The sequence below is a fragment of the Bombyx mori genome, chromosome 15 (genome assembly GCF_030269925.1).
Source record: "Bombyx mori chromosome 15, ASM3026992v2".
Classification (NCBI taxonomy): Eukaryota; Metazoa; Arthropoda; class Insecta; order Lepidoptera; family Bombycidae; genus Bombyx; species Bombyx mori.
Genome location: NC_085121.1, coordinates 4,874,068 through 4,888,822, shown reverse-complemented (window position 1 = coordinate 4,888,822; position 14,755 = coordinate 4,874,068). Strand labels below are relative to the sequence as shown.

Genomic DNA, 14,755 nt, shown 5'->3' with positions numbered 1-14,755 from the left:
ATGCAGGTGCTTATCTAGTCAAAAATATTTTTAAATCTTGGGAGGAATCGCATGATTGTCTTGGAATTTTCTGTGACTTATCCAAAGCATTTGACTGTGTTGAACATGAAACATTGGTGAGGAAACTACATCACTATGGTATAAGGGATGGTGCATTGGAACTTATTACTTCCTATTTATCAGGACGGATACAAACAGTAGATGTGAAAGGTAATAGATCTTCAGGCACCTTGTTGAAAATGGGTGTACCTCAGGGTTCCATTTTGGGTCCTTTTTTATTTCTAATATATATAAACGATTTACCTAGTTTTATTGAGTCCCGACACGAGGTCGTATTATTCGCAGATGATACATCTTTATTATTTAAAATTAAACGACAACTACAAGTCTATGACGAAGTGAATGATGCGATTTCGTGTGTGGTTCATTGGTTCCGTATCAATAACCTATTATTGAATAGTAAGAAAACTAAATGTATTAAATTTACTTTAAAATGTATTAAACCATCTTTAAATGTGAGACAAGTGGATAGTGATGTAATTGTTTCTGAGGAATCATTGGAGCTTGTTGAGTCAACCGTATTTCTTGGTATAACAGTGGACTCCAAACTGCAGTGGGGACCTCATATTCATAAATTGGCGAGTAAGCTCAGCACTGCAGCGTACGCAGTAAAAAAAATTAGAATGTTAACAAACGCGGACACGGCTCGTTTAGTTTACTTTAGTTACTTCCACAGTGTCATGTCCTATGGCATTTTGCTATGGGGCAATGCGGCCGATGTAGAAATGATATTTATTCTGCAGAAAAGAGCTATACGTGCTATTTATAACATGCACTCAAGGGAATCCCTGAGGGAGAAATTTAAAGAAATTAAAGTTCTCACTATGCCATCCCAGTACATTTTTGAAAATTTGATGTATGTTCGTAAACATATTGAGGAGTTTCCTAAACAGTCGGACATACATAATAGAAATACTAGGAACAAACACAAGCTTGTTGTGCCGATGAGTAGGTTACATAAGATACGAAATTCATTCGGGTGTTTGTCTGTGCGCCTGTACAACAAAATCCCACATGATGTTCAGAACCTACATATACATAGGTTTAAGAAAACTATTAAAGAACATCTGTGCAATAAAGCTTACTATAAAGTCAATGATTATCTAGAAGATTGCACAAAGTGGGAATGAGTTGCTCGCTCCAGGCATTTCAATATTGTAGTAATTGTTACGTTATAATACTCAGTGTAAAAAATTCATATTTAAAAAAATAATAATATTAAAAATAAATAAATAATAATTTTATATGTAAAAAAAAAAGACATGCCCGCTGAGTTTCTTGCCAATTCTTCTCAGGACGGAGGCTAGTTCTTGTGAATTGGCGGTAGTTCTTTTGACGTTCAACAAGTATGTACTTTCATTTATGTTGAATAAAAATTTTTTGATTTGATTTGATTTGATTTAAAAAATATATTGAAATTGACGCCACTTTTGAAAAAAAAATATAAAAATAAAAAATCGTTTTGAGGTTAATTTTAATTACTTATTTTAAACTACAATAGTAAACTGTAGTGGCGCTCATTTGAAAGAAAGTAAATGCATATTTATTTATGACAAAATGAATGCACTAATTATTTTTTCTGTAATCTATTGTCCGCTTTAGGCCTGAAATAGGCATTCCCCTTTATGATTAATACGTTTTACATGAAACTATACTGTTTAATAGGTGGTTTTAGCTCATGTAGAATATTAATTATATTGAATAACGTCTTAGCAAATATTTTTGAGATCATCCCCTCATTAAATAACTTCGGTTCTGGTTCCGGGTTCTGTCGCGAGCGGTAAATTGACGTCAGGCGAGAGTACAGGTTGGTCGTTTAGTGGATGGGTCTTTAACATCTTCGTCTGGCCTTGGCACCTTCCACCACGTATACCGCGCGCCCGCAGGATCTGGTCCCAAAACATGGTTTTTCCATAGTTCACCTGACAATACCTAGATGTTTACATCGTAACGTTACCTTAGTGCCATCACTCTTCTTGAGCCATGGAAATCAAAGCCTCACTTGTATTGTTGAAACTTAGTAAGAAAATCAGATGAGATATCGATACAACTAACTACTTTTTAATAAAATTGATCGGGTTTGCTTTTTACTACAAACAAATTCATGACGTTCGTATTTACTTAGAAAAAGATGGTATCTATCATAGGATTTGAACCAGAGCATAGTAGAGCATCACTAGCTACGAGTTCACGTATTACCCGTTAAACCGACATTTGCCCTAAGAATTACAAGTAAATGAAATCATTATACATGAAACATTCACTCTGGAGTCTCAAGGTGAGATTCAAATAATGAAATGGTGTTATAGCTACATAGACGGAGCTCTTAGTACTGTATTTAAATTACCATTACACCTACACCATTACCATACACTTTTGTTGCTTTTAGCCATAATCACTTACCATTATTTGGTATTGAATATCTAAAAAAAGTATATTAAAAAGCATATTGTTATGACATGGCCTTATACAAACGAGGTGTGTGGAGAATACTTAGCGGTAGGAAGCGACTTGGGTGGGCTTCTGGCATTGCTGACGTCGTTGAGCGACGGTAACCACTCACCACCGGATGGGTGCTCGTCTGCCTACAAGGACAATAACAAAAAAAAACTTCATTTCTTATACTGTACGGTCGGTCTGGAATAACCCCACCCCATTACTTCACGTCGGTATCGTAAAAGGTGAATAAGGGGATTAACCGGAGACACAATTGAGTTGTAATGTCTCTCTCTGTGTTCCAGTAACCGGCTTAGACCGGCTGATCATAACAATAAAAATAAGGCCTAGTAGATACTGTATTTCTCCAGAAAGAATTTCAATCTCTCATCAACTTTCTTCTCATATTTCTTATGTTCTATACAATTCACTGAGGGTTTTTTGTGCCCTCGAACGTTTATCTTCCTAGTTTACAAATAAGTTGAGCAAACAATAAAATCTCCTTGGGGTAATCTTTGGTAAATTTGTTATTTTTTTAACTATATCTTTATCAGCATACGATGTTAAAGGGTTTTACTTTCATTTTAAGCATTTTAACCGTATATTTCAAAACTTGAATTATAAGAGTATCAATGTTCCCAATTCTTAAAATAATTGTAGTAAATATTTTTTTGCGCTATATCTCTCCCATATTATAATCTATATGTGACATTTACAATACTAAAATATTTTATCGAAATTGATTTACAATATCAATATTTATAAATTGACAATTTAAAAAAGTTATTTTTTTATTTATTGCCATAAATGGGTGAACGGGCTCATAGCCTACCTTGCCTTAAGTGGTTGCCGGAGTACGTGAAGTGTTAGTCTCAACTGTATATTAAAACTGCTTTCCACTGAGGCCGCCTCATACAGGGACTACGATAGACCAATCATAACTCAGCCTGTATTTAAAACTAGCTGACCCGGCAGACTTCGTAGTGCCTCAATCGATAAATAAAAGACCTAAATTTTGGATAAAATAAACTTAAAACAAACAAAAGGAATCCGTCCGACGGGGGACACATCAAAGGAAAAACAAAATTGTTATTTTTAATTAATTTCGAGTATTTTCATATTTATCTACCTTTTAAACCTTCTCTAGACTTCCACAAATAATTCAAATCGGTCCAGCCGTTCTCGAGTTTTAGCGAGACTAACGAACAGCAATTCATTTTTATACATATAGATAGATAGATTAGGTGTCAAACATTCCACATCATCATCATCATCATCAGCCTGCGGCAGTCCACTGCTGGACATAGGCCTCCCCCAAAGCTCGCCACTGAACCCGATCTTCGGTTCTACGCATCCAGTTACTGCCAGCTGCCTTGCGCAGGTCGTCGCTCCATCTAGCAGGAGGGCGTCCTACACTACGTTTGCCGGTTCGCGGTCTCCACTCCAGAACACGTCTACTCCAACGGTTATCGGTTCTGCGACATATGTGACCAGCCCACTGCCACTTCAGCTTACTAACTCTGCGAGCTATATCGATCACTTTGGTCTTTGCCCGAATGACCTCATTGCGTATTCGGTCTCGCAATGACAAACCGAGCATAGCTCGCTCCATAGCTCGCTGAGTAACTTTTAATTGGTGGACTAGTCGCACAGTCAGTTTCCACGTTTCGGCTCCGTAGGTAAGCAACATTCCACAGTACCAGCATATTACAAAAATGTAGGTATCCAAACTTCAAAAAAGGGTACGAGTAAACAAGATCTTTTGTAACGATCTGTATTGCCTTGTTCTTAATTAACAGGCCTGCGATCGCTGCCCCATTGCGCTCCACCGCGTCCAATCATCGTAATCTGAGAGACGGATGAACCACGGAACAAATAGATCTATCAATATAAACAACTGCGGATATAATTTCAACGCTCAGAATAAAAACATTATCGCACCTCTATGTAAACAATGCTTACTGTATTTATGGTACGTAAATATGTACATATAGCAAGTTCATAGGAAATACGTAATATATCATTTTAATTAATAAATCTACCGAGGATACGTCCAAGCATGAATAGGTCTAACCACTTAGTCTCCAGTGTGAAGATAGTACAAAAGAATAGTTTGGTCATTTGTCATGGTTCTTTCATCTTCATAGTAAAATACAAAGCAAATTTTTGTTCGTGAATTTATGTTTTCAGGTGTGAATAAATGATGTATATATTTCAAGTGTGTCGAATCTTAGAACCGTATCTCCCATTAAATTTTGTTTTCTTTATTTAATGAATATATAATATTATTAATGAATAATAATGGATAATAAATAATGTAAAAAAAAAAAAAAGTAATATTTAGGTAGGTAAAATAATGCGTTCTTGTTATTTTCAGTGTATCAAAACAAAAGTGGACATTGGTGAGTTTATGTAGCTTAATGTAGAAAGCTGCTATTCACACCACGCTTATCTACATACCGATTTAGCGGGAAATAATCGCTGCAGACATACCTATATTCCTACACAAACGTTACAAAAAACTGTAAACTGAACTGTAGGAGAAAAAGGATTTTCTATACAAAACTTGAGCTAAAATTATAATTGCAATTTGCATTGCACTTTCAACTAGTTTGTTTTCGAGACTGCCGGCTTACACAATTGCTCGCTTTGAATTATAATAAGTAATGATATACTTCCCATAAAATTATAACAAATCCTATAAATCAACATAGAAACGCGCTAATGTAGGTTATTAATAGTATAATATCCGGCAATTAGTGATATACGGATACAATCCCTTTTTTTAACTCCTAAAATATTTGTCCTCAAATACCTTTTCCCTTTCTACACAATCCCTGTTTTTGCATATTGCAGGGCGTATTATACTTATAAGTATTACATAAATAATATGGGTACGATTGTTTTGGAATCGTACAAGTTTTGCAATACTTTAGGGACTTGTTTCACCTAACCAGGGTGCGGCGGATATCACTTCAATATGTATCTCACTATTTTTGGACTGCAATAACACTAGGCTACCGTGAGCTTAATCCAAAATTAAAAAGAAGCACGCGATGTTAAAATAATTTTAGTTGGTGAAGTTCTGCACGTTTTATTAACACATCAATCAAAATGAGGTGCACTTTGCTGATCTCTAAGAATAAGAATGAAGTTGTAGGTCAAATCATAGGGCGTGTTGAATGAGGGTGTGATATATTGTGTTAATTATTTATGTGTAGAACACAAAACTCCCGCCAAGCAGTAGATAATGTAGTGTGTATAGAGGGTAGATAGAAGCGGGTGCGAGGCGTGCTCAGTGTTCCAGTCCAGTGGATGTTCATCACTCGCCGCGGACGCCCCAGTATTGCGTTATCACCAGAACCAGTCGGTAATTGACAGTATAGCCTAAGTTATTGAAATACGTATCCAGTTGTTTTTAAATATTCGTTTAAATTCTTGAAAATAGTAAAAATTCAGAATGTGTGGTGTTACTAAATTTGCGTCTTTTAAGCTCTTTCGGGTATCTAGTTTTAAAAACTAAATAATGGTTGAAGTGCAGTAATGTTGCAATAAATAAAAGCCGAAGAGTAATTATTAAAATTAATTGAAAAATTTCAAATCTCAATGAGTTTCATAAAAAAAAATCAGATTAGCACAACATATTGTGACCATATTTTAGTATTGTGATCCACATTACAGTGATTTGAAATGTTTCAAATCGATAAGATACTTAGAAGTTGATTAAAATTTACTTCTATGTTTTTCAAGATACTTAAAAACTATCTTTGTTGGTGACAATTTGAAAAAAACAAAAATAAGCTGAGCATTTTATTGCATCAAGTTAAATGTCTCACTGGAATAAGTCTTTCAGCAGGTAATAATCTCACCACGCAGTCTGTGCAATAGTCAGTACCCGAATTGTCTGTCCACCTTGCTCCTAAAAAACCCATTTTTTGACAACCAACACACATGGTCTTAGTTTGATAAACTGGTGTGGTTTCATCTAAAACTCTCTGTTCTTTAGCTAATTTCAATAGTTCCAACATGTATTTACCATCATTTTTAGTTTCTAAAGAGGACATATTGTCGTGTCCTTCCCCACTGTCACAAGAGTCCTCCATATTTACAGGAACATGCAATTGAGGAAAAAATGTAGATTTCTTATAAAATATAGACTTGTTTTTATCTCGTCCAACACCTTTGGGTGCTCTGCCTGGAATGGGCAGACCTGCTTTCGCTAACTTAGCGAAATACTTTTGAATCCTGCTCATAACTTGTATTGGGGTCCTTGTGCCAAGGGCTTGTGCTATTTTTTTATACCTTCTCGCTTCAATAGGCTCTTCAGGATAAATTTCTAACAATTCCTCTAATCTTTTTTGCTCTTCACATGACCATAACTGATTGAACGTCTCTGGTTTATTGTCTGTGAACTTCCGCCCTCTAACTTTGAAACTAGAATCTAATTCTTCCTTACATTGTTTTGACTCACTAGCACCTATTGTGTCTGTAACATCTATTCCATACTCATTCCAGTTTATATTGGGCAAATCAGAGATAGTTTGATGAGCAGGAAATTGAATGTTTCCGGATCTGAGATCATCAATAAACGTCAAAGGGTCATCCAAGGCTTTATTCTGAGATTCAGCTAAAGTTTCTATGTCTTTTAGAGCTTGTGTCTTTTGTGCTTCTAATTTAACTATGTATTTGAGTAACTTGCAGTAGTCTTTGTTTCCTCTTAAGGCTAAATGGTCTGATTCAAATGCAAATTCATCTTCTGACTTCTCACTTTCATTTTCATATTCATCACAGCTGTCCATGACCTTTAAATTGATAAAAATATGAATAATAGTTTCGGAATGAAAATAGCGAAAAATCCTAAAAACTTGAGTGTAAAAATAAAAAATAAAATAAACAGTGTTCATAACAAAAAATGTAAGCATGAATTCAGAAGCTCTTCAGTTGAAGGCTGGTCGGACCGGTGAGTTCAGTCTATTTCTTTTATTTATAACAGGTAAAAAATATTTAATACCAACCTATTCACTAGGGCTTTAACAGTTTGCTATAAAGTAGACGTTAAAATAAATAAACATTACATTCTTTATGTACGCAGAACTTCTTCGAAAGGCTACTTGGTTACTGACATAGATTATACACTTAATATGTTACTGACAGTTTCATAGATTAAACACATAAACGTCAAAGAATCTATATCTGAAAAAAATGAAAGTGAGATTCTAAACCAATGAGATTTTTACATCGAACTAAGAATTTATTTCCAACAATTGTTCCTATTTAAGGAAAATGAGTGTACACGATAAATTTATATTTTTTTATGATCAAGTGAAACGCAAGAATAACAAGTAAAACAAAGCGCCATCTAGGTGTTTATGCACACAACAAAACCAGTAGTTTGTTTCTAAAATTTTAACACAGATGGCAATGCTCGTGCTTCCCACAAGTTTCAGTAAAAGTCAAACAGATGACTAACATTCAATGCTATTTGTTGTTAATAAACAATGGTAATTTCGTGCCATTTATAGTGTTTTATTAAGACTGTGTGAAAGCTGATCAAAATATCTCAATTTTTTTATAAATCATCATGTCTATGTGTTTTTATTGGCAGTGGCGCTATATTAGCATAAATATAGTGACCATTATTTTTGTAAAATAAAAACAGGATAACGAGCAATAAAAAAAAACAACAACCTAGCATATAATATATGAAGGCGTTTTTTATTTTATTACATTGGTAGGTGACCGAGCACACGGCCTACCTGATGTTGAGTGGTTGCCGGAGGCCACAGACATCTACAACGTAAATGCCACCACTAAGGTAAGTGGAGACAGATTTCTAAGGTCTCCGTTTTTACAGTAGAACGGCTGCCCCACCCTTCAAATCGAAACGCATTACTGTTTCACGGCAGAAATAGGCAGGGTGGTGGTACCTACCCTACCCGTGCGAACTCACAAAGCGTCCACCAGTAATTACGCAAATTATAATTTTGCGGGTTTGTTTTTTTATTTATTTTTTATTTTTTAGATGGGTGGACGAGCTCACGGCCCACCTGATGCTAAGTGGTACCGGAGCCAATAGACATCTACAACGTAAATGCCACCAACCACCTTGAGACATGAGTTCTAAGGTCTCAATTCAGTACAACGGCTGCCCACCCTTCAAACCGAAACGCATTAGTGCTTCACGGCAGAAATAGGCGGGTTGATGGTACCTACCGGTACGGACGTCGGATTACGTACGGATGTACTAGACGTCGTTCTACCGTTGATTTTTGTTACACGATGTTATTCCTTCACCGTGAAAGTCAATCGTTAACATTTGTTGAGCAGTTCATTAGAAAAATTGGTACCCGCCTGGGATTCGAACATCGGTGCATTGCTCAACACGAATGCACCGGACGTCTTATCCTTTCGTTTGTTACTCTTCACCTTCTAATCATTTATATAAATATTTGTACAATCAATTGGTGTGTGTGAAATTGGACATAGTTATTTTTTTATTTTTTTTATTGCTTAGATGGATGGACGAGCTCACAGCCCACCTGGTGTTAAGTGGTTACTGGAGCCCATAGACATCTACAACGTAAATGCGCCACCCACCTCGAGATATAAGTTCTAAAATCTCAGTAATTCCGGTAACGGACCCAAAGCCCTTATCACCTGAACCAAGACTCACGCAGAAGACCCCATACTATAATTATTCATTCAAAATTTTAATTTCAATATTATTTAACTTTCATTGAAAACCTGTGCAAACTAGTACAAACAAGTAAAAACCAGGACATTTATGCTCAACAAAAAAGAAGGACATCGTCTAAAAAGCAGTACTGTCCTACCAAAAACAGTACGAATGGTCACTGTATGCATGTACAGCGCATATTGATTGTGTGCACATTGGCGCATTTCAAATTATATTTACTATTCTGCTTCTGGGTCCTCGTGTCCCCTCCCGGGGGCACGGTTTGGGCCTCGGGGAAATCCCCTCTGCCCGGACTTGAAGTCCCTGCCTTCTCCGCAATGGTGAGAATTCTGCTGGTAAAATGATGAGATGTGATGATGTGGTGATGTTGATGTAGTTTGTTAAATGATGTCATGATGACAATGGAGATGGTGATGATGGTATGAAAGTGCGCAAAGATTGTTAGTCTAATTGTAAGTCTTGCCTTGCCTTGCGAGTTAGAGAGTGTTTCCGTCCCCCCACCTGCACGTGCTTACGAACAATTACTGCAACAAAAGAATAACATCGTGTAATAAAAACGAAACTGTTGAATTTGTTAAGTTCAGGGCGTATTGTGAGCCCGGAGTGATAGCAACCACAATCTTTTTTGTTTGGTCAGGCTTAAATGATAGGACAGCCATTATAGCTGTACAATTGAGAGTTTGGCCTTATTATCTCTCAAGATGAATCATTATATTCAAGTTTTGATGTCTATCTGCTTCGGTGACTATCTATCTAAGCGTGACAAGCCGTGAACTTGTTAACACATCCACGAAAAAATCACATTAATATGCTGCTTTTTTAGCGACTTAGCAAATCCTTCTTCTTCTTCTTCGTCGCTTTCTTCATTGCTGAAGGTCGTGTCCCTGAAACTTGACCGTTGCCTTTCTTAGCAAATCCTCACGATACCTTATAATTGTTAAGATCCATTAAACCGTTTAAGCTAGAGTACGTGCGGTAAAAAAACTGGCACAATCTGGCAAGATTTATTGTTGCAAGAATGTTATGATTCAATGTTTCTTTACAGAGTCTAGAGAATAAACAATTCATACAGCAAACGCTTACTAAATCATCAATTAACATGTTTAGCATGTATTGTTGCTGGCTAATTGATTTAGAGTTAGAATCTGTACAGAGCTCTCCCGGGCAATTATATACCAGCCTATAATCAGGTTAGAGCGGGCCACGCCGGGACCGCAAATTTAAAGCTTTTAGACTCAGCAGCTGCGGTAATTATTGAATTAATTCGGAGAAATGAAAACGTAAATAAATTAAATGGCCACTGGAACGTAAACGGCTTTAAATTTAAATATTTTAATTCGCCTCGCTGCTGCTCGTCAGTGATCTAAGCCACTATGAGTCGTATGGAGTTTGAATTAGAGGTGTCTATATTATTGTTGTAGATTTTAACGATCAGGATGTATTCGTCTTTTTCTCTACCTAGTCGTTGATAGCTTACGAGGCTATTCCAACTACGCGCGGACGGGTAGGTAAGCTCACGCGCTAAACCTGAGAGCATTTGTTAGCCTTAGCTCTAGCAAGAACACCGCTTCCCTGTATCTACGATCGGAACAGAATCGCAATCCACTAAGAAGATCCGAATCTGGAACTCAGTTGAGTTCTTGAGATCTCAGATGAGACATGTTTTGGGCGATGACTGCTTTGCGTTACCCCGTCGCCTGGGTCAGATATATCAGACGCGCCCGCGATAAGAGGGTAGAATGTGTACATAATTATTGTCTCGTAGGTAGATAACATAATATATAATAGTATAGTATTTCAAACGTTTACGGCTCCTTAAAATTTTGATGAAGCCAAACGAGCTATTTCTTGTATTTGAGCCTTTTCTTGTATCTGATTATTTATAAAAGTACTAACTACGATAGACATGTTTCAATTAAAATAGTTGAATATGGGGTGGAACATAATATATAGGTATTACTTCATACTATACTGGGTGTGTATTATTAGTTGCAGTTTTTCTATTTTGTGTCTGGTACTCGAAGAAGAAAATCCTAGCTGGTTGAGTATGAAAGTTAAATTATTTGATACTTACAGTTCTTAGTTACAATGGCAGTAGGGCGTAGAACTATTACCGCTTTGCTTATTTCTGCAGTGAAATATCGATTCCAGTGGAGTTAAAACTTCGATCTCATATTCTCTCAAGAGGAGCGACGGCGTTCACATTTACATTAGCTACTCGTGGTGGACCACCATTACTGGTGGTAGGACCTCTTGTAAGTCCGCACGGGTAGGTACCACCACCCTGCCTATTTCTGCCGTGAAGCAGTAATGCGTTTCGGTTTGAAGGGAAGCCGTTGTAACTATATTGAGAACCTTGAACTTATATCTCAAGGTAGGTGGCGCATTTACATTTGTAGATGTCTATGGGTTCCAGTAACCACTTAACACCAGGTGGACTGTGAGCTCGTCCACCCATCTAAGCAATAAAAAAAAATACATTAGTTCATCAACGAACTCGTCTGTCTAACGGCCATCGGGTGTAGTGGTAAGTGACATGGTCACTACATAAGGGGGTCGCGGGTTCCAATCCCGCCAAGGGAAGATATTTGTATGATAAATATTAATGTCTTTTCCAGGGTTATGGATGTATATAAATATATGTATGTGTATAATAAAAATCTTACATTTATATCCGTTATCTGGTACCTGTAACACAAGTTCTTTACGAACTTATCACGGGACCAGTTAACGTGGCGTGATTGTTAATAAATATTTATATTTATTTATTTATGTATTAAAAAGATTCGGTCGGAATCCGTTGAAAAGAGAAGCGACTTCAACACGGGGTAAATAACTATGAAATGGTTCTCAATCTTAATGGCGGAATCTATGTATTTTCGTTCAATGTGCGGATACTTTAAGCTTTTATGCTTAACGTCGACAGCTTGTTGGTATTTTAAATTATAGCTTCGACCACTGACCGTTGTTCATCGAATGTAGTTGACTTTAACGTGTGCTCAAGAGTGAGTTTAATTTATACATACATACATGTACTAGCTACTAAGGTCATGGTGGCATACCATCTGCCGCGTGGTCAAGAACAAGTGTTAATTATTTCTTCTCTAGTGTCGTGTAATTTTTCTAAACGTAATCAATTAGTTTCCCGTTGGAATTAGATGCTTTTTCGAGATTAAAGGTAACCTACGTCACTATCCTGACCTGATACTATTATTTTTTGTAAAAACATGTCAATTTGTTGCTTTATTTCACGAGAAAGAAAGACAAACAAACAAACACATACTATTATTTAGAATACTAATGTGGATAATTTAATTTTCCTGACTCACTGAGTGGCTGATTAAACCTAACATAAAAACATAAAATTTTGGCTGTTGGTTTATTTTATGTTATCAGGATTAAAGACGGATTATTGAGAATTTCGCTCTAAATTGATAAAATAATGGTTGTATGGAAGTCCGCTACTTTCAAAGTAAAATGCATGAAACTTCATAAACCTACTACGAGGGCTGCACTAAAAGTATCGGGAATGGAATATTTCCACTGTTCCTGTCATATTAAAATCTTTTTAATTGAAAACTCCTTGGTTTCAAAAATCGAATACCATTTATTTATTTAAAAAAAGATTCTCGGTCTTATCACGAGGTTTTGTCAAACTTGTTTAGTCGTTGAGAAAATGGAATTGACTCGAGAAAATTCAAGAGCGATGATTTATTATGACTTTCGAAGTGGTTTAACACAAAAACAGTGTGTTGATCGGATGATTTCTGCATTTGGTGATGAAGCCCCATCCAAAACCACAATTTATCGCTGGTTTGCTGAGTTTCAACGTGGACGTGTCAAGCTCAGTGATGATCCCCGTCAAGGTCGTCCAAAAACTGCAGTCACCCAAGAAAACGTTGATGCTGTGCGTAAGCTGATTGAGGAAGATCGACATGTGACATACCGCGAAATTCAGGCAACTTTAGACATTGGCATGAGTCAAATACAAATAATCTTGCATGAACAATTAGGTGTAAAAACTCGATGACACCTTATCATAGACTATGTTATAGTACAATGTAATAAAACTATGTTAATCAATAGTGTAAATACGTTCGCTCTCTGTATATATTTTTCCTCGTTTTTCCCTTGTCCCAGTTGTTTGTTCGACCGTGGTCGGTAAGGGATCGGATGCCATAATTTGACAGAGCCTTCCTGTCTTCATACTCGTTCGTATATAACGAAATATTTTAAGCAGAATGTTTCGTTGGATCCACGTGTAAATTTTTTTTGCAGCCACAAAATTTCAGGCTAAATTTAATTCCAATTCATTTTTAAAAAAATCCAATGGCTGTGGATTTTTCCAAATCTGTACTAGCACTGGTACGTTTGCAGACAACATCAGAGGACTTCCTTCCTTTCGTTATAAATAACTTTGAACTCATTTATCGCACAACTTTAGATATTCATTGGTCTATCAAATTACATTCACACGTTTCTTCATAATTAATTTATATTATATATTTAATTCATCATAATTAAAACTAATTTTACAGTTAAATATCGCGTTTTCTATTTTCATTATATCGAGGTTTCCAATACTTCACCAAAATCGTAAAAGTAGTTTTAATTATGTCGAAGACTTGTGAAGAGGACATGCAGTATTCTATACATGTTTTATATTATACTAGCGGATCGTAAAGACGTTGTCCTGTCCTTTTGCCGTGAAGCAGTAATGCGTTTCGAATTGAAGAGTGGGGCAGCCATTATAACTATACTTTAGACCTTAGAACTTGTACTCAAGGTGGGTGGCGCATTTCACGTCGTAGATGTCTATGGGCTCCTGTAAAAACTTAACACCAGGTGGGCTATGAGCTCGTCCACTTATCTAAGCAATAAAAAAAATATATGTAAATATTAAAATTTAATTTGAGATCGTACCAAGTCTACCGTTTTTAATAAAGAAGGTCGAATAAAGAACGGTCGACTACCCAAATAGTGACATGAACTTCAAGTAAATAATTTCAATGACATGCTACATATTGTTAAGCTTAACGAGCTACGGCTGTTGTTCACGTAGGCTCAATAATCGTATGTTGTATCGTATGTTTACTAACTAAACAAAAAACAATATTTCTAAAGTTTTAATACATTTGTTTCACATTACAAGTTTTATTTGTTTTCAACCATAACAAATATGAATGTCGTTGTTCGTTTGGTGTATTCAAAGAATTCCGGGATTTTCATTCAGACTTAGTTATAAAAGAATTATTAACCACCAATGAAAACTAAAATTTAATATTCTCCGAAACGGACTAAAACAAGGCTTCTTTATCGAGAAACATTGGCAGATAAACAATTAGATAAGTAACCATTTATTAAAATGTAATTTGTTTACCTTCAAAATTTACGTTTTTAACACTAGTTGTAACAACTAAAGTAGAAAAGCAAAATAATTGAAATTTATCATGAGTATATCGAAATTACGTGTTTCTGTGTCCTGTAGAATTTTCAAATAAAATGTGTTGAGTGTAATGAATATAATCAGGGATGAAGGGTTAGAGCGAGGTTCGACGTATT

General features: G+C 36.0%; 2 protein-coding genes across 3 annotated transcripts in view; one reads left to right on the top strand and one right to left on the bottom strand.

Moving 5' to 3' along the window:
* LOC101738855 (GTPase-activating Rap/Ran-GAP domain-like protein 3) overlaps positions 1-14,755 on the top strand; it is a 211,135-nt gene that overhangs the window by 100,213 nt on the left and 96,167 nt on the right. Inside the window, exon 1 of one of the 2 annotated variants that reach the window (XM_004928558.4) lies at positions 7,287-7,456. The exons of the other annotated variant lie outside the window; for it this stretch is intronic. Coding sequence (XP_004928615.1) covers positions 7,317-7,456 — 140 coding nt within the window. The 5' untranslated portion in view covers positions 7,287-7,316. Of the gene's footprint in view, positions 1-7,286; positions 7,457-14,755 lie in introns of those variants that run through there. 2 annotated transcript variants of the gene reach the window in all.
* LOC101738714 (ZZ-type zinc finger-containing protein 3) lies at positions 6,294-7,295 on the bottom strand. The gene has a single exon (XM_004928557.4). The coding sequence runs from the start codon at positions 7,293-7,295 to the stop codon at positions 6,315-6,317; it is 981 nt and encodes a 326-aa protein (XP_004928614.1). The 3' UTR covers positions 6,294-6,314.